Source organism: Poeciliopsis prolifica, unplaced genomic scaffold, assembly GCF_027474105.1.
Source record: "Poeciliopsis prolifica strain line A6 unplaced genomic scaffold, Auburn_PproV2 SCAFFOLD188, whole genome shotgun sequence".
NCBI classification, from domain to species: Eukaryota; Metazoa; Chordata; class Actinopteri; order Cyprinodontiformes; family Poeciliidae; genus Poeciliopsis; species Poeciliopsis prolifica.
The window spans coordinates 147,501-165,000 of NW_026562563.1; the positions used below are offsets into that span (position 1 = coordinate 147,501).

Here is a 17,500-nt window from a genome sequence, read left to right on the forward strand (position 1 = left end):
TCTGATGAGGCTGGACGTCCTCTGTGTCCTCTGACTGTCTCAGCACCAGACCAGTTTACAGACCCAACCAGAACCTGAAATACTTCAGATTAAATCAGAACCTGAAACTCTGGACACCTGGACCCAACCTGCAGCTGTACCTGGTTCTGTCTGCTCCTCAGGTCCAGACGCAGCATCCTGGACACCAGCAGAACTGAAACTGCTGCAGAGTCGAGCACAGACTCGACCTGATGTCCACACCTGTCCCGCCCACCGATGCCCCACCCCTAATCCCACCTGGATTAACCAGGATCAGCTGCCGTTTCCTGTTTCAGCCTCAAACATTCCACAGCTTTTGTTGTCGTCTTTCACCTGGTTCTGTTCCCACCGGGTCTCCTGATGTCCTTGTGCTGGACCCAGGTCCGACCCGGTTCTGTTCCCACGCCACTAGCCCGTTAGCATGTGTCATGCTAACACTGATCGCTATTAAACAATTAAAGAGATGAAATGACCTATGACCTATAGAGGGTCAGAGTCCACATGTTAGGTTCCTAACCCAGCAGGTGGCAGCTCACCTGAAGAATGTCACCTTGGTTACCTTGGTTACTTTGGTTACCTTGGTTACCTTGGTTACTTTGGTTACCTTGGTTACGGAGACGATGGTTCCTCTGCTTCACCAGGTGATGCTAAACAGCCTCATCTGACCTTTGACCTGTGTGGAGTTACAAGAGAGGAAACATGACTTTCAACTGTTAAATTTTTCAAAATAAAAGCCCTGAGAAACTTGGAAGAGAAGCAGAACGAGACGACAAAAGAGGTTCTGGTTCTGATCCAAATGATCACGGCCTGCTGTCTCAGACATGCAGGGATCGGCAGCAGACTGGTTTCATCCCAGTGATCCCAGTTTGTTCCTGCATGTCCTCCGGTCCAGGCCTGGTGGAGTCCAACAGGGTTCTGGACTTGGCCCGATCTGCTTCACTGTGGTTCTGCTTCCAGCACAGGAGAAATGGATCTATAATCCAGGTTAATCCAGCCTGTTAGTAGATTACAAACATTTAAACCTGGATGGACCCAAAATTCCTGCTTTAAGTGGTTTTTGGACCAGAACCTCAAAACAGAACCGGATCAGTGGGTCACTGATCTGGATGAAATGATCGACTGGTGATTAAGTAAAGAAGCTCTATGTAATCCCACAGGAAACAGCTTCTAGGATGACCTTGTGACCTTTTTCCAGTCTGAACTGGTTGTGGAGGAGATGAAGTGATTCCAAACATCTGGATTTTATTTTAGAGCCTTTAAAACGAACGTCGTGTTTTGTGACGGATCCTGATCTGCTTATACCAAGTTCTGACGTTTTGGATATGAATGTACTGTCAGGTTTGGACTAGGCCACGGCGTCTCAAAATCTCCTGTAGGAGAAACCATCACCTGGTTTATAAAACTGGACTCCAGCGATCTGTTGCTGCAGGTTCTTTATGCTGCTGCAGCGTTTCTGCTGCAGCGATCTGTTGCTGCAGGTTCTTTATGCTGCTGCAGCGATCTGTTGCTGCAGGTTCTTTATGCTGCTGCAGCGATCTGTTGCTGCAGGTTCTTTATGCTGCTGCAGCGATCTGTTGCTGCAGGTTCTTCATGCTGCTGCAGCGATCTGTTGCTGCAGGTTCTTCATGCTGCTGCAGCGATCTGTTGCTGCAGGTTCTTTATGCTGCTGCAGCGATCTGTTGCTGCAGGTTCTTCATGCTGCTGCAGCGATCTGTTGCTGCAGGTTCTTCATGCTGCTGCAGCGATCTGTTGCTGCAGGTTCATTATGCTGCTGCAGCGATCTGTTGCTGCAGGTTCTTCATGCTGCTGCAGCGATCTGTTGCTGCAGGTTCTTCATGCTGCTGCAGTGATCTGTTGCTGCAGGTTCTTCATGCTGCTGCAGTGATCTGTTGCTGCAGGTTCTTCATGCTGCTGCAGTGATCTGTTGCTGCAGGTTTTTTATGCTGCTGCAGCGATCTGTTGCTGCAGGTTCTTCATGCTGCTGCAGCGATCTGTTGCTGCAGGTTCTTCATGCTGCTGCAGCGATCTGTTGCTGCAGGTTCTTTATGCTGCTGCAGCGATCTGTTGCTGCAGGTTCTTCATGCTGCTGCAGCGATCTGTTGCTGCAGGTTCTTCATGCTGCTGCAGCGATCTGTTGCTGCAGGTTCTTCATGCTGCTGCAGCGATCTGTTGCTGCAGGTTCTTCATGCTGCTGCAGCGATCTGTTGCTGCAGGTTCTTGGTGTCGCAGAGAAACAGAAGCGAGGATCAGAGATGGAATCGGCTCCAGATCTCATTTCTGTGGATTTTATCTCCCAGCTCTAATCTGTGAATGTTTTAGTTTTGCCTCTTCAGAACCAGATCTGGATCCGGTTGGACCTGCTTTGGGTCGGTTTCTGTCATCTCCAGATTACCTGCAGCTTCAGAATCTAGTCTGATCTTCAGGCTGGATCTTTCTCTCCATCAGTCCTTCAGCTGGTCCAGACCGGGTTCTGGTTCTGTTCTGCTGATCCAGGCCCGGTTCTGGTTCTGTTCTGCTGATCCAGGCCCGGTTCTGACCATCAGCAGCCGTCATTCCTGTTCGGGTCACAACGACCCGCCTGTTGGACCGCCATCGGAACCAGAACCGGCTGCTCTTCATCATCACGGCGGCAGTGAAGGAGAGGAGCCGCTGGGTTCTGGTTCCGCTCCATGCGGGGTCAGAGGTCAAACCTGAAGAGCAGCAGCACAGGTCAACGACCTGACGATGACGAAGGTCCTCAGGCTGAGCTTCATCATCATCACCTCCATGCAAGAACCATCAGAACCAGAACCTCCTGAGGGGTCTGTGTGTGTGTGTGTGTACCTGCTGGTGTGCTGGTCCGTTTCGGTGCTACTGGATCAGAACCAGCCAGGCTGAAGCGGTTCTTATAGCGACCCGTCTGTGTAGGCGGAACCAGAACCAGTAATTATCTGAGCTGAACCCAAACATGTTTACCTGGAAACACCTGAGAGCCGCCGGTTCCCACAGAACCTCATGGACCGGGCCAGAACCAGGCTGATGAATTTCTCCAGCATGGTGAACAGAAAGATGTCAGCAGGTTCTGCGCCTTCAGAACCAGGTCCGGTCGGATCAGTTCCTGGTTTTACTCCAGAAGGTCCTGGAGGCCCAGATCGGGTCGGTCGCTCCAGAAAGCCGGTCCACTTGGTCTGGAATCTTGGTTCTGGTGGGTTCTGATCCCTACTGTGGAGGAAAGGGCCCACAGCATGATACCTCCACCACCGTTCTCCGCAGGGTTCTGGACCCAGCAGAACCGTGCTGCTTCCACCAGTCCAGAACTCCACACCTTCCTGGACTGGTCCGGTTCTGGTTCTGATAATAATGGCTGATGCTAAAGCTAGCAGTGTCAACAGGTTCATGTGGCTTTAGAGCGACCCGGACTCGGGTCAGAACCGGCCGGGTGACCCGGACTCGGGTCAGAACCGGTCTGGTGTTCCTTCTTGTTTTTAATTTTGTTAACAGGGAACTGCAGGAGGAACTTCCTGAAACAAAGATCTACGGTCGGATCAGAACCAGGAGGGGCGTCATCATCATCATCATCATCATCATCATCATCATCATCATCATGATGTCAGTTAGATTATCATGACATAAACACCAAACATCATTTATTTAAACTCATGTTGTCACAACATACAATTGTTCTTTGCCCCGCCCCCTGCTGCTCACTGTCGTCATGGAGACGCACTCCGTAAACACAGCAAGATGACTCACCTGTGGGAACCTGAACACACACACACACTCACACACACACACTCACACACACACACTCACACACACACACACACACACACACACACACACACACTCACACTCACACACAGACACACTCACTCACACACACACACACACACACACACTCACACACACACACACACACACACACACACACACACACACACACACACTCACACTCACACACACACTCACACACTCACACACACACTCACACACACACAGACACGCAGACACACACACTCACACACACACACACACACTCACACACACACAGACACGCAGACACACACACTCACACACACACACACACACTCACACACACACACACACACACACACAGACACACACTCACACACACACTCACTCACACACACACACACTGCTAATCCCAAAACTTAGAGCTGAATCGACTCGGTAACAATTTTAACAGAACCACATTATGGATCAGAAGTTCTGGAGAGATGATGAAAAGAACAATGGGACACGTTCTGATGACCCACAGCTGGTCATCAGAACCGGGCCTTCAAATTTGGGTCTTCAGAACCGGGCCTTCAGAACCGGGCCTTCAGACCCGGGTCAGTCCTGTTCGTCCTTTGTCGTCTGGCTCCTCCTCTTCCTCAGCTCCTCCAGCCCGTCCTGGATCCGCTCCAGCGCGGCCCGGTCTCCTGCCTGCTGGGCCCGGTCCAGAGCCTCCTGATAGAACCGGGCAGAGTCATCCAGCCGGCCTGGGGACAGAACCAGAACCAGAGGTTGGACCAAGAACCCGCGGTTCTTGGTTCATCCGTCCAGGTGAACTCACCTGTGTGCAGCAGGATTCCTGCCAGGTTCTCCAGGAGAACGTGGTGATCGGGGTTTTCCACGGAGACGCTCAGGTCCACCGCCTGCTGGATCAGAACCAATGCATCGTCATGACGACCCTGCAGGTCCAAGATGGTGGCCAAGTCGCTCATCAGGACCAGAGTCTGATGGGGACACGGAGGAGTTCAGACAAGGCGTCTCGGGTCGTGTCTCGGGTCGTGTCTCGGGTCGTGTCTACCTGTGGGTGGTCCTGTCCCTGCTCCTGGCGGCAGATGTCCAGGGCTTTCCTGTAGTCGTGTCCAGCCAGGTCCAGATCCATCCTTGAGACTCGGTACCGCGCTCGTGAGTCCAAACACAAACCCAGCAGAAGGTGAGTGTCTTTCCTCAGAGCTTCCTGCTGCTCTGGAAACAGAAACATACACGTGGATGAAACGTCTCACCTGTCCCCTCTGTCTCACCTGTCCCCTCTGTCTCACCTGTCTCCTCTGTCTCACCTGTCTTCTCGTCCTCTGGCTGCTTCTTGTGCTTCTCCAGTTTAGCTTCTAGTGATTCCACACAGAACCTGAAACCGTGTTCGGCCAGCTCTGCCCTCCATAACAGAAGAGAAAAGTTAGTGACCTTTGACCTATGATTACTTTGACTCAGCCAATGACTAAGCAGAACCAACATGGTCCTGAGACACAACTGGACATGGAGTGAACTAGTTCTTCAGGTGAACTGGACATGGAGTGAACTAGTTCTTCAGGTGAACTGGACATGGAGTGAACTAGTTCTTCAGGTGAACTGGACATGGAGTGAACTGGTTTTCAGGTGAACTGGACATGGAGTGAACTGGTTTTCAGGTGAACTGGACATGGAGTGAACTGGTTTTCAGGTGAACTGGACATGGAGTGAACTAGTTCTTCAGGTGAACTGGACATGGAGTGAACTGGTTTTCAGGTGAACTGGACATGGAGTGAACTAGTTCTTCAGGTGAACTGGACATGGAGTGAACTGGTTGGCCCTTACTTGTTCTGCTCAGCGTAAATGGTGGCCAGTTTCAGAGACATCTCAATGACAGCGTTGTCGTCCTGGAGACAGACAGGAAGTGAGGTGGAGTTTTCAGCCAAATGGACGATCAAACACTGAAGCAGCTCAGAACACCTGGGCAGGTGAGGGGAGCTTACCTCTGGAGTTCCTCCAGCGAGCATGTAGCTCATGGCTGCTTTGAAGAGCTTCTCTGCCTGAGAGGAAGAGGAGCAGAGATGAAGATGAGGAGAACCAGCTGACCAGAACCAACCTGGATTGGACTGGGCTGTACTCACACTGTCCAGATGACCCTGAACGTAGGCCAGGTTCGCCATCTGAGGAGGACGCAGCTGATCATTCAGTTAGTGATGACACAGAGGTCAGTCAGAGGTCAGTCAGAGGTCAGTCAGAGGTCAGACAGAGGTCAGTTTGAGGTCAGACAAAGGTCAGTTAGAGGTCAGTCAGAGGTCAGACAGAGGTCAGTCAGAGGTCAGTCAGAGGTCAGTTTGAGGTCAGACAGAGGTCAGTCAGAGGTCAGTCAGAGGTCAGTCAGAGGTCAGACAGAGGTCAGTTTGAGGTCAGACAGAGGTCAGTCAGAGGTCAGTCAGAGGTCAGTCAGAGGTCAGTCAGAGGTCAGTCAGAGGTCAGACAGAGGTCAGTCAGAGGTCAGTCAGAGGTCAGTCAGAGGTCAGACAGAGGTCAGTCAGAGGTCAGTCAGAGGTCAGACAGAGGTCAGTCAGAGGTCAGTCAGAGGTCAGACAGAGGTCAGTCAGAGGTCAGTCAGAGGTCAGACAGAGGTCAGTCAGAGGTCAGTCAGAGGTCAGACAGAGGTCAGTCAGAGGTCAGTCAGAGGTCAGACAGAGGTCAGTCAGAGGTCAGTCAGAGGTCAGACAGAGGTCAGACAGAGGTCAGACAGAGGTCAGTCAGGTCACCTGGCTGTAGGTGTAGATGATGGCCTGGTTGTTGTGCGTCTGCTGAGCGAGAGCGACGGCCTGATGGAAGAAGGACGAAGCCGCCTGCAGATTTCCTCGATGGACGCTGAGCTGCAACAGGAAGTGGACGGTTAGCGTGACGAACTGGACCTGCGAGACTCGTCGCTCTGGTCCAGATGACCCGGGTCAGCGTGAGATTTGTCGGTTCCCTCTGAGCGAATCCGGCCGCAGAGGTGCTTCCTGCAGACCCGACGGGTCTCCGGTTCTGGATGACCAAAGGTCGGGCTCGGTTCCGAACATCCCGCCTCGAGTCCGGTCCCGGTTTCTGGGTCACCCGGCTCGTCTCAGCTGACATGGGAACACTGAACTTCCTGTGGCTGTTTGTCTCGGTTCCGGTCGGGTCCAGATTCTGGTACCTTGGCTTTCTTCAGCAGCAGAATGATGTCGTCCTCCTTCCTCTGAGCTTCGTCCCTCTGGTCCTCATCGGTGGAGCGGAACAGGGAGAACGCTGCAGGGCAGCAGACAGAGAGGTCAGAGGTCAGCAGCAGACAGAGAGGTCAGCAGACTGAGAGGTCAGAGGTGAATCCCCAGGTTTCTGACAGGTGAATGACTGAACGTACCGACTGCCGCCCACAAACCTCCTCTTCTTCTTCGGTGGCATTTTGTGCCGTCTTCACGTCTGCTTTCAGCTTCCCAGCATGCTGTGCGGCGTCCCGCTTCAGGAACAACCCGAGCAGAGGTCAAAGGCCACCTGTAGGGGCGGTAAGCTGTTAATGCAGGCGGTCCAGGTGAGCCCAGGTTCCCTGCAGTGGATGAGGTATTGATACGTCATCAAAATTAATAAATGCTAGAGCCAATCAGAAACCGCCATGAGAAGCTGCTGCTGTTGGTCGGTACTGACCTGAAGCCTCCAGAACATCTGGACCGGCTCAGAGTTCGGCTGAGGACGGCTCGGAGCAAACAAGAAGCCGCCATCTTTACTATTTATATAATCAACGGAAGTCATGTTGTGCATTGCCGCACCTTCAAAATAAAAGCCTTAAAATCCACATTTCCGCTGATTTTCAGCAAATAATTAAAAATAATTGTTTTCTTCCTCCGAACTTATTTGAGTTCATTTCGGTAGAATTCTGAAAGCAGAACCATCAGAACCAGAGGTAAACATCCAGCAGGAGAAACATTTAGACAAGGAAACACTAAGAGTGAACCAGACAAGATCAATGCAGCATGTGTTAAATTTCTAAAGGAAATGGAATTCTATTGATATAAGATTTTATTTTAAGCAGAAGAGAAAAACCCGTGTTCCTCACTCCAGACTGGAGGTGGCGATAAGAGGACGTCACTTCCATTAAACTCAAGAAGAAGCGAACCAGAGCTAGGAGGTTGAAGTAGTTTTATTTTGGTTCTGAACTGTTCAGGGTGTAGATTCGTTAACGGGTCAGAACCAGGCAAAACCATCCTGGTTTGAATGCTTTCAGCATGAAGAAGTAACTCTGACCGACCCGGTTCTGTCTCAGTCAGCAGTGAAGGTCAGACATGGAGCGGGTTCAACTGCGGGTCCAGAACCAAACACGGTGCTACTGGTCTGAACCACAGGTCCAAAAAAAACCATATCAGGCTCAGCTGATCAGACCTATGACCTCTGACCTTCAGCTGTCTCTCTGGAAGACAGAACTGCAGTGAGGTCATGGATCCAGAACAGAACTGGGTCCAAACATTCAAGACTTTTTAATGGTAGCAGCAAATACTGGTCCAGTGGCCAGATTCCTGGTTCTGATCCGGTCCTGTTACATCTGCAGAACCAGGAAAAAGGCAATCTCCGAGCTGAAGAGGAACCACTCCGACTCTTTATTCTGCCTGGTTCAGTCCAGTTGGACCCAGGTTGGTCCCGGGTTGGTCCAGTTTGTCCAGCTGAGGACTGCTACAGTGTGCTGACCTTCCTGGAGTTCTGCTCAGCAGAACCAGCTGTGCTCTTGGCCCAGAACCGGCTCACTGGGCCGGCCGGTGGTCCGTGAACCTCTTCAGGTGGAACCTCAGGACTCCTTTGGTCTTGAAGGTCTTGCCGCAGCTGCAGACATGCGGGCGCTCGCCGGTGTGGTCCAGCTGGTGCACGCGCAGCAGGGAGCTGGTGAAGAAGAACTCGCCACAGGTGATGCAGTAGTGGTTCTTCTCGCCGGTGTGCGCGGCGCGCTGGTGGGTCAGCAGTGAGCCGGATGTGATGAAGGTCCGGCCGCAGTCGCGGCAGCCGAAGGGGCGCTCGCCGGTGTGAATCCTCTCGTGGGCCCTCCAGGAGTTGTGGTAGGAGAAGGCCTTGTCGCAGTAGGAGCACTGGTAGAGCTTCTCTTTAGTGTGGCTGAGCCGGTGCATCTTCAGATAGTGAGCGATGGTGAAGCTCTTGCCGCAGTCGGCGCAGCTGAACGGCTTCTCGCCCAGGTGGAACAGCTTGATGTGAGAGTTCAGGTGGGACGACTGGGTGAACCTCTTGCCGCAGGTGGTGCAGAGGAAGGGCCGCTCGCCGGTGTGGGTGACCATGTGGGCCTTGAGGTGCGGCGCCTGCGTGAACCTCTTGCCGCACGCGGCGCAGCCGTACGGCTTGAGGCCCGTGTGCGTGCGGTCGTGCAGCTTCAGGCCCTGCAGGCTGGAGAAGCACTTGCTGCATTCGGAGCAGCGGTACTCCTCAGCTCCTGGTGGACGCGCTGGTGGCTGCGCAGGCCCAGCAGCTTGAAGCCTTTCCCGCAGGTGGGGCAGGTGTGCGGCTTCCTGCTGGAGTGGGTGGCCTGGTGGACCTTCAGGCTCTGAGGGTTGCTGAAAGTCTTGGAGCACTTGAGGCACGGCAGGCGCTTGGAGGTCTTGTGCGCCCGGCGGTGGAAATTGAAGCCCTGGTAGGAGACGAACATCTTGTCGCAGATGTCACAGTGGTAGGACCGCTCCCCTGGTGGGCCTCCAGGTGCTCGTCCAGCTGGTTCTGCTGGCCAAAGCCGTCCCCACAGAACCAGCACTTGAAGGGCTTGATCCCGGAGTGGGTCCGGTGGTGAGTCTTCCAGTCCCGCTTCAGGGCGAAGGTGCGGTCGCAGTAGGAGCAGCGTAGGGCTCGCTGCGGCCGTGGACCTGCTGGTGCAGCACCAGGCTCATCAGGGTCGGGTAGGTCTTCCCACACTCCCAGCACTGGTTGGGGTTCTGGCCCCGGTGGGTCCACAGGTGGGCCTCCAGGTGAGCCAGCTTGTAGAAGCCCCGCTGGCACATGGGGCAGTACGCCATCCTCCTGCCGCTGTTGGTGGCGCGCCACGGCCGCAGCTCAGGATGGTCATCTGAGGAGGAACAGAGGTCAGAGGTTACGGACCTGAACCGGTTCTGAGGAACCCTGCGGCCTCAGACCACAAACCGACTCCGCAGAACAGGAAGTCAGAACCAAACTGACCCAACAGAAGCCTCACCCAGAGACAGGAAGTCCCGCCCCTCCAGCCACGCCCTGCAGTCAGTCAGCTTGACGCTCAGCTTCTTCAGGAGAGGGAAGCATTGGATCGCCACGTCATCGCCTGGTTCTGGTTTGATCTGGACGCTGCAAGGTCCAGCAGCCATATCCTGGAACAGAACCAGAACCTTCATCAGAACCAGATCTGAGGAGTTGTTGGATCTGATTGGTTGGTAGAAGTGAGGCTGAGGCCAGTTCCTAAAAAACAGATGTCGTCCTCCATCAAACTATACCTCGCACCATGTGGTCAGACTGCTGTGCTAGAGTCAGTGACCTCTGACCCCAGCCTCAACTCCAGACGGTGTGTCCTCCTCCTGCTGGGTCAGGTTCCTGGAACCAGTTGGTTCTGTTGGATCGGTTTCTACGAAGATTGACGACTACCTGATGATTCTGGTTCTCAGAACCAGCCCAGGATCCTGCAGGTCTTAGTTCTCTCCATGGTTCAACACGGCTGGAAACCGCCTCTGAACGGCATCTGGACCACCAGAACCAGACCAGCAGTCTGGGTCTCGTGTCTGGTTCCTATTCTAATAAACATCAGTTCTGCAGAACCTGATCAGAACCAAGGTTGTTCTTTAACTTGAATCAGTCGGGTCAGACAGACTGACTGGATTCTGACCGGAACCGGGCCGGTACCGACGGATCAAGCATTCACACACCAGCTGCCAAACCGACCCGACTAACTGTGTGTTGGCTGGCAGCCAATCATGTCATCGCATGATGTAAACCTGATCATCACCTCGGTGTTTGTATGATGACGTCAGAGCCAGAACCTGTAGACCAGGGTCTCAGACTGGAGGCCCGGCATCCTGCATGTCTCAGTCTGTCCCTGGTACCGACAACCTTTTCAGAACATTAATGTTCTTCTCGGGCCTCTAATGGGCCGGTGGATCCAGGAGCGTAAAGTAGGAGACTGAAACATGCAGGATGCCCCACTCTGGGCCCTCAGGGACCCCACTCAGGTCCCGCCTAAAGGGTCTCAGGCTCAGAGCAAGCTGCAAGTTCCGCCCAAACCGGATCGACAGAACCGTGAAAAAGCACCGTGAGATTAGCCCGGCAGCTGCAGCTCCCACCAAACTCCATTCATTTTCCGGCTGTTTTTAGCTTCCGCCTCCAGCACCGAAGGAGCTTCAGGTCCAGGTTCTGTTAGTTGGTTCGGTGAAAGGTTCTGCATATCTGAAGCGGTCGGGTGATAGGAGCCAAGGTTCGGTACAACTAAACTGGATCCAGAATCGAGTCAAAGCTTATCTGTCGTTTTCTGAATGGAGTTTGGTGAAGCGGTTAGCTTAGTTCCTCAGAGTTCTGACCCGGTTCCGAGGTCCGAACCAGCTCCTTACCTGTGAAACCGGGTCGGTCTGCATCCCTCCGGGTCTACCACCGGGTTTGTGTTCGAATGATAAACGAGAACCGATTCTGGAGCAGTTCCGGGACAAAGGTCACACCGCCCCTCCACCAGACTCCGGTCAGCTTTCAGCTGATTTGGGGTTCGGCTGCTCTCACACAGAACAGAACCGGTTCTGACCCAACAGAATCATAGAGCTCCCTTCCGGTATCCCCGCGTCTCCTCTGTTGAGCTCAGAACCAGCTGTGGTTCTGAAAGGTGCCAACGAGTCAGAACTGGGTCCATTTTGAACCACTGGGGGCGCCATAGGCTTTGCTGGCCAACCTGGAAACAGTAACAGAGCAGCTTCTTCTCTGGACAGAAGACAGGAGCACAACAGCTGGAGTCGCCCCCCTCCCCAGCTTGTTGCTGATCCAACAGTTTTAACGGTCTCCAAGTCTAAAGTTTCTCCAGAAGCTCAGAAGGTTCTGAGGTTCCTCCGTGGAGACAGAACTGGATCCAACAGAAGGCGGAAAGCCGCCAAATAATGTTAAGACAGACTGGGAGATTATTTCATAAACGTTTATTCACAGTGACAGACTGGCGACCCGTCCAGGCGACTCGTCCAGGCGACTCGTCCAGGCGACTCACCTCTTGCCTGGAACGTTGCTGGAGAGGCAGCAGCTCCTCCGCACCCACTGGGACCAGGGGTGAGAAAATGGATGGATGTTTATTCAGAGAACGTAACGTTACAGAACCAATCAGAACACGTTTCCAGGACCAGGGTTCTAACAGAACCAAGCTTCAACTCTTATTAGTGGAAGGAAAATCTTTTTGGGTTTCATTAAAATGTTTTAGGAGATCCGGCCAGCAGCTCCATAACCATCAGAGTAGAACAGAACCGCTGACCCGGTTTGGTCTTATTCTAGAAGAGGAGCCAGCCTGAGGGGGAGAGTCATCAGCTGAGCCCTAAAAGCTGGCTTCCTATTGGCTCCCAGGGTGACACGATCAGCAGTCAGTTTGCTTCAGTGTGTTGTTCCCTGAACGGAAAGTTGTTTGAGCCAGACATAAAGAAAGAAAGAAAAAAAAAAAGCATACAAGTTCCAATTATAAACATATAAAATTGAATTATAACTCACAATTAGTTCTCCATCTGCTGCTTTGTATCCCAGGAGACCTCCAGCCAGCAGGAGGCGCTGCAGCTCCAGATGTAAATCAGGCCGAGTTTTGCTTCCTGAGCCCATCGACAAATAAAAATGTCATCAAGAAGTTGAGCCAGCATAACATTTAAGAAGTTTTTTTTCTAAACACTTTAGTTTCTAAACCATGAATTCACAGAAAAGCTTCAGATTAAAAGTTTCCTGTTTTTCACGCCAAAACTTTTCATATTAACCGCCAGCTTATCACTGATTTTTGATCCCAAATATTTGTAGTTTGCAAATAACTATATTTCTATTGTGTTAATAAAACGTGGGATTCAACTTTCATATTCTGTTTTTGTAACACTTAGATTTAAATTAATCTCGGTGGGGATCAGATGAACGCTTCGGTCAGTCTTTGTCACGGCGCCGCGCTCTGACAACCAGCTGCCTGAGGGTGGCGCTACAATTCGGCCTTTTGTTCACATCATCTCCCAGTAGGCTCCGCCCACGCAGTCACGTCACAACACTCACCTGTGCAACAGAGTCACATCACAAAGGTGGGTCAGGTGAGGAATCGGGGAGCGCCGACCAGCCCGGATCAGAACACGCCTCGGTCCGGTTATGTCACAGCCCCGCCTCTGTGAACAGACTGCTGGGGGCGGAGCTTCAGTCGGCCTTTTGTTACATCACTTCCAGGTGGGCGGCGCTCCACGTCACACATCAGTTCTGCAGAACCAGGACAGGTTCAGCAGAACCGCTGCAGGAACTGGACCCTGAACATCACAGACATAAGAGTAGACCCACAGTGACTTAGATTTGTTTTATTGTCATATTTCACAGAAGTGAAATTGGCAATGAAATGTCATGGCTTGGCCACCGGAGCAAGAATGCAAAAACACAAGTGTGCTAATAATTACATGACATACAAATAATAATGTATTGCTAAATATGTAACTTGGTATTTTCAAGCAGTCTTAGTGACGGGATTGATGAGCAATCTGATGGCCAGTCTGGCTGTTCTGCAGCGGATGCTACAGAACCTCCACCCAGGCGCCAACCGGATGAGGATGGGTGGAGTCAGAGAGGATCTGGTGATCTCTGGTCCTGACGATCCCGACTGCTGTCTTCACCACGCCGCAGAGACTTCCAGTCTGACAAGTTGCAGTTCCCAGACCAAATGGAGATGCTGCTGGTCAGCAGGATCTCAGTTACCCTCTGCAGAAGGTGGAGAAGATGGGAGGAGGAGGGAAGTCTTTCTCATTCATTTCGGAAAGTGCAGGCGCTGCTGTGCCTTTTTCACCAGTGAAGTGATGCAAGTTGTCCAGGCGAGGCCGTCTGTGATGTGATCGCTGACGATCTCCACCGATGAGGAGAGGAGTGTGGTTGGGTCCAGACCTCCTCAGTGATGTCTTTGGTCTTGTTGAGTTTAGGAGCAGGTTGTTGATTCTGCACCAGTCCCACCCTAACATGGCTGCAGGAAACACGGCGGCCATCTTGACTAAGCCGAAGCAGCAGAAGCCTCAGCACTGCGGATACTTTGTTCACATCAATGGACTATTATTTAACTTCATATTGTTGATATTTTATCATCAGAATATTACTATACTGTGTTTATGTCCACTGGTGAAATGCGGGTTCAGCCCTGCTAGGAAGGCTCACCCAGATTTAGTGGAAAGTTTGAACATTTTTAATATGGACTTAGATTATCACAGAGCCTACCTTAGAAATAAAACATTATGAGAAATATATTGCATGGTTTAACATTCACCAGTGAAACTTTTTTCTGATTTGTGAAACTTTACTTCACAGCCCACTGCAGAAGGTTTTTCCTTCCACAGCCATCACCATCTACAATAACTGAAGAATTAATTAGTTATACCAACATTTAATTTCCCATTGAGATTAATAAAGTGGTTTTGAATTTGTGCATGGAACAAGTGTGAATAGTAATCTAAACTTGAGTGAAGTTTCATAAATCCCAAACATGGATCTAAATATTGTGTTATTAGAGCAGAAGAGTCCAGTCCAGGTTTGAAGAGTCCAGTCCAGGTTTGAAGAGTCCAGTCCAGGTTTAAAGAGTCCAGTCCAGGTTTTAAAGAGTCCAGTCCAGGTTTTAAAGAGTCCAGTCCAGGTTTAAAGAGTCCAGTTGTTGCAGTTTTTAAACTAGAATCCATTAAAGATGGAAGGTAGTGAAAATGAGGTGGAATCGCCCTTTAGCCATTTTCCGAATCGGAACCAGTTCTGTAGGTAACAGCAGCTGCAGCGTTGAACCCGCGTTGAAACCAGGACCAGGTCGCCATTAAAACAATTAACCTGTTTTCTGTCGTATCTTGTCGCGTAAGCAAAACTGACAGCTGTTGTCCATGTCTAATGCGCATGCGTACTCAGAAAAAACGTATGGTAGAAGTACGCTGACCTGACAAAACACCTGTCTGGCTCCAGTCGTTCTCTTCAAAGAACCGGCTCTAAGAACCGAAACGTTCGCGACTGACTTATCACTAACCCAAATCAGCTCACCTGGAGAAGAACCCAGGACCGGCTGGTTCCAACACATCGGCCCGGTCCAGTTGATGTAGCTGGCCTTTGCTAGCAGTTAGCATCCTGCGGTACTTCAGTCACTGCTCCCCGGAACCAGCAGAGAAAGGCCACAGTAAATTGTGTGGAAGCCTCCCCGCCAGACTAGAACTGGATCGGAACCGAAGTCAGGTAGTCTGAAAGTCATCGGTCTGCGACCCAAACAGGTTCTGAACGGTTTGAATTCAACCACGCCGCCAGCCTCGTGGTAGAGCTCCGTCCAAAGCGTCGCTGCGTCGCTGCTGCTTCTTAATGGCGGAAACAACTTGCCGCCACCTAGTGGCGTGGAGCTTCTTTTACACCAAGGTCCTTGTTTACATTTAAAATACATTTAAAACCTGAATATCGGGTTAACAAGTCAATCACTGTCTTCCTCTTTTAACCATATTTATTTCTTTGAAGCTCACTTTTGAGTATTTATTAAAATATAACATTAAATGTTTTATCTTGCCCACAAAAACTACAATTTCCAGCGTCATTATTCATCCTCCAAGTTATTAGCCCTGTATGGAAAATCTGATTCCTGATATAAAATCTCTTTATTATTCTAGAACTTATCCTAAGATTAGGATCCACCTATGCTCTGAAAATTATAATATCTATCTTCTTCACTGTCCCTTTGCATGCCTTTTTCTTTACCTCATCTTTGCTGTATTTCTGTTACTGTTTCAAACTTATCAGGCATTTTATTCCATCTATATCAACATGTGCAAAAATCCATATCAGTTCATTCCATTCCTCTGTTTATTGTATTTAGTAAGATTTGTGATTTTTCAAAGCACTGCAGAACTGCTAGAAAACACAGAAACATCTTAGATAGCACACTGGCTAAACCTGGGGGACAAAAAATGTCCTATTTAGTTTGCTAGTTTTATCTTTTGGCTCTAATATAACAGCTAAACCTGAGTTTAAAAAGTCCTGGACTAAAAACCCATAAAACACAAAACAAGCAGGAGAATTTTCTGCTTCACAATTTTAGTTGTTCTGCAGACAAATCATCCATAACAAACATTATTGTTTCACGGGCAAAATAAATGGATACCAGGAGTAATTGGTTCCTAATTAGTTCCCTGAGTTTATGAGTTCAGCATCTTTATCGGAGGAGAATAACGTGACAAAAGAAAAGAATGAAAAGACCACATATTACGAAGCCCTCAAGAGGACATGGAATTTTTTAGTTTTGCGTTCTCTCAATATGCTTACTGCAATATTTGCCGGTCAATTTTTGTACAGGCAAGAATGTCAATTCAAATATGTATATGTTCACATATACATATTGAAAGAGCCGACACAGTGGTTGAGGGCCGCTCTGGGTTAACTCGGGGAATCTCATCTGTCCAAGTGTCAATCATCTCCAGGCGTGATTATCGATTTGTTCCATTTTGGTTATCATGCTTCAAACTTTATAAGGACTGCAACACAAACTGACCAGGCCAAACTGCATAAGATCCGCTTCCACACACAACGCCATTCTTCCCATTCATACCTGGTAACGTCACCAGGTATGTGTTGGACCTGTCAATTAACAAGTGCTGTCCTGTCATATCAATTATTACTTATTTCATTCATATGGACCTTCCAGAGCCTCAGTGAAAACATGTTATTATTATTAACTGTTTGGTGCAAAAAACTGATCGAAACTCGATTTATTCACTGCATGTTTATCTCTGTTAAGGCTGAGATGAAACTGCACAGGGAACGGCCCTTTAAACCATTCAGATGCGACAGAGACGCAATCAGAACTGTGTCATTACCAGGAGAAGAACTCAGAAATAGTCCAAATAGTTTGGATGTATTTTTATTTCTTTCTTTTTTACATAAAGTTTCTGTTTATATCATAGATTTGTGGTGCCTTTCTATATAAAACTTCAGATATTTCACAACGAGATATTAACATTCACGGAAAAACCTTCATAACCTTACATTAAGGCAGAAAGTCGACGGCCCCCAGTCCTGGACCAGTCCTGGAGCAGTCCTGGAGCAGTCCTGGACCAGTCCTGGACGGCCCCCAGTCCTGGACCAGTCCTGGACGGCCCCCAGTCTTGGACGGCCCCCAGTCTTTTTAGCAGAGCCTCTGCTGCACCTGAATAGAATAATGAGGTCACTAAGGCTCTGGAGATCTGGTCCACAGCAGGAGGTCATGAAGCCGTTTGTTCCTGTGTTTTGACTCATCTAAAACCTGCAGGATTGCAGTTTGACACCCCTGGCTTACAGTGTTCAGTTATGCCGCGAACTGATCAGTACATTATTGCGAGAGAACGCAAAAGACAAAAAATTCCCATGGCCCTTAGAGGCCTCCGTCGTGCAGTAGTAAATAGTAGCTTCAAATGCTAGAAAGATGTTTTTCCCGGGCTTTTTAAATTGGAAACCTGCTGATTGCGTTTTTTCCTGACAGTCCCTGAAGGTATCATTCTGACCGTTAGAAACGTTGATGTTTGCAGAACATCAACGTTTTTAGGTTAGTTTTTGGTCCAATTGG

At 50.2% G+C, this 17,500-nt stretch overlaps 4 protein-coding genes and 1 long non-coding RNA gene across 14 annotated transcripts in view; all 5 read right to left on the minus strand.

Annotated features, from left to right (window-relative positions):
- The window catches only part of LOC129356706 (anion exchange protein 2-like), a 12,367-nt gene extending 9,497 nt beyond the window's left edge, over nt 1-2,870 (minus strand). Inside the window, exons 1-2 of one of the 2 annotated variants that reach the window (XM_055026268.1) lie at nt 2,842-2,870; nt 623-691 (exon numbers count right to left, since the gene is read on the minus strand). Coding sequence is in view for 1 of the 2 variants with exons in the window: in XM_055026267.1 (XP_054882242.1) it covers nt 141-176 (36 nt within the window). In the remaining variant the exon portion in view is untranslated. Of the gene's footprint in view, nt 1-140; nt 189-622; nt 692-2,841 lie in introns of those variants that run through there. The other variant, XM_055026267.1, reaches the window with a different exon arrangement.
- A 757-nt stretch (nt 2,871-3,627) lies between these two features.
- On the minus strand, nt 3,628-7,510 carry LOC129356711 (tetratricopeptide repeat protein 19, mitochondrial-like). 4 transcript variants are annotated; one of them, XM_055026274.1, is made up of 11 exons: nt 7,414-7,510; nt 7,133-7,263; nt 6,929-7,020; nt 6,513-6,623; nt 5,877-5,915; nt 5,739-5,795; nt 5,581-5,642; nt 5,067-5,161; nt 4,811-4,974; nt 4,574-4,736; nt 3,628-4,499 (listed from the first exon to the last, which is right to left on the minus strand). In XM_055026274.1, the coding sequence occupies exons 1-11, from the start codon at nt 7,485-7,487 to the stop codon at nt 4,351-4,353; spliced, it is 1,137 nt and encodes a 378-aa protein (XP_054882249.1). In that variant the 5' UTR covers nt 7,488-7,510; the 3' UTR covers nt 3,628-4,350. The 4 variants fall into 4 exon arrangements, with proteins under 4 accessions (XP_054882249.1, XP_054882247.1, XP_054882248.1 ...); XM_055026272.1 differs by having other exon boundaries at nt 5,049-5,161; XM_055026273.1 differs by having other exon boundaries at nt 5,877-5,930.
- A 991-nt stretch (nt 7,511-8,501) lies between these two features.
- LOC129356731 (zinc finger protein 239-like) lies at nt 8,502-9,409 on the minus strand. Its single transcript, XM_055026287.1, has 2 exons — nt 9,210-9,409; nt 8,502-9,165 (listed from the first exon to the last, which is right to left on the minus strand). Exons 1-2 carry the CDS (start codon nt 9,407-9,409, stop codon nt 8,502-8,504), a joined length of 864 nt encoding a protein of 287 aa, XP_054882262.1.
- Nucleotides 9,410-9,466: 57 nt separating this feature from the next.
- LOC129356721 (zinc finger protein 572-like) lies at nt 9,467-11,640 on the minus strand. 2 transcript variants are annotated; one of them, XM_055026281.1, is made up of 3 exons: nt 11,322-11,640; nt 9,947-10,094; nt 9,467-9,820 (listed from the first exon to the last, which is right to left on the minus strand). In XM_055026281.1, the coding sequence occupies exons 1-3, from the start codon at nt 11,343-11,345 to the stop codon at nt 9,564-9,566; spliced, it is 429 nt and encodes a 142-aa protein (XP_054882256.1). In that variant the 5' UTR covers nt 11,346-11,640; the 3' UTR covers nt 9,467-9,563. The 2 variants fall into 2 exon arrangements, with proteins under 2 accessions (XP_054882256.1, XP_054882257.1); XM_055026282.1 differs by lacking the exon at nt 11,322-11,640 and adding an exon at nt 10,218-10,319.
- Nucleotides 11,641-11,871: 231 nt separating this feature from the next.
- On the minus strand, nt 11,872-15,313 carry LOC129356725 (uncharacterized). 5 transcript variants are annotated; one of them, XR_008605453.1, is made up of 4 exons: nt 14,965-15,313; nt 12,979-13,918; nt 12,445-12,539; nt 11,872-12,345 (listed from the first exon to the last, which is right to left on the minus strand). It is a non-coding gene; the product is annotated as an uncharacterized LOC129356725 (long non-coding RNA). The 5 variants fall into 5 exon arrangements; XR_008605451.1 differs by having other exon boundaries at nt 12,979-13,982; XR_008605452.1 differs by having other exon boundaries at nt 12,979-13,220; nt 14,965-15,291.
- Nucleotides 15,314-17,500: the final 2,187 nt, after the last annotated feature.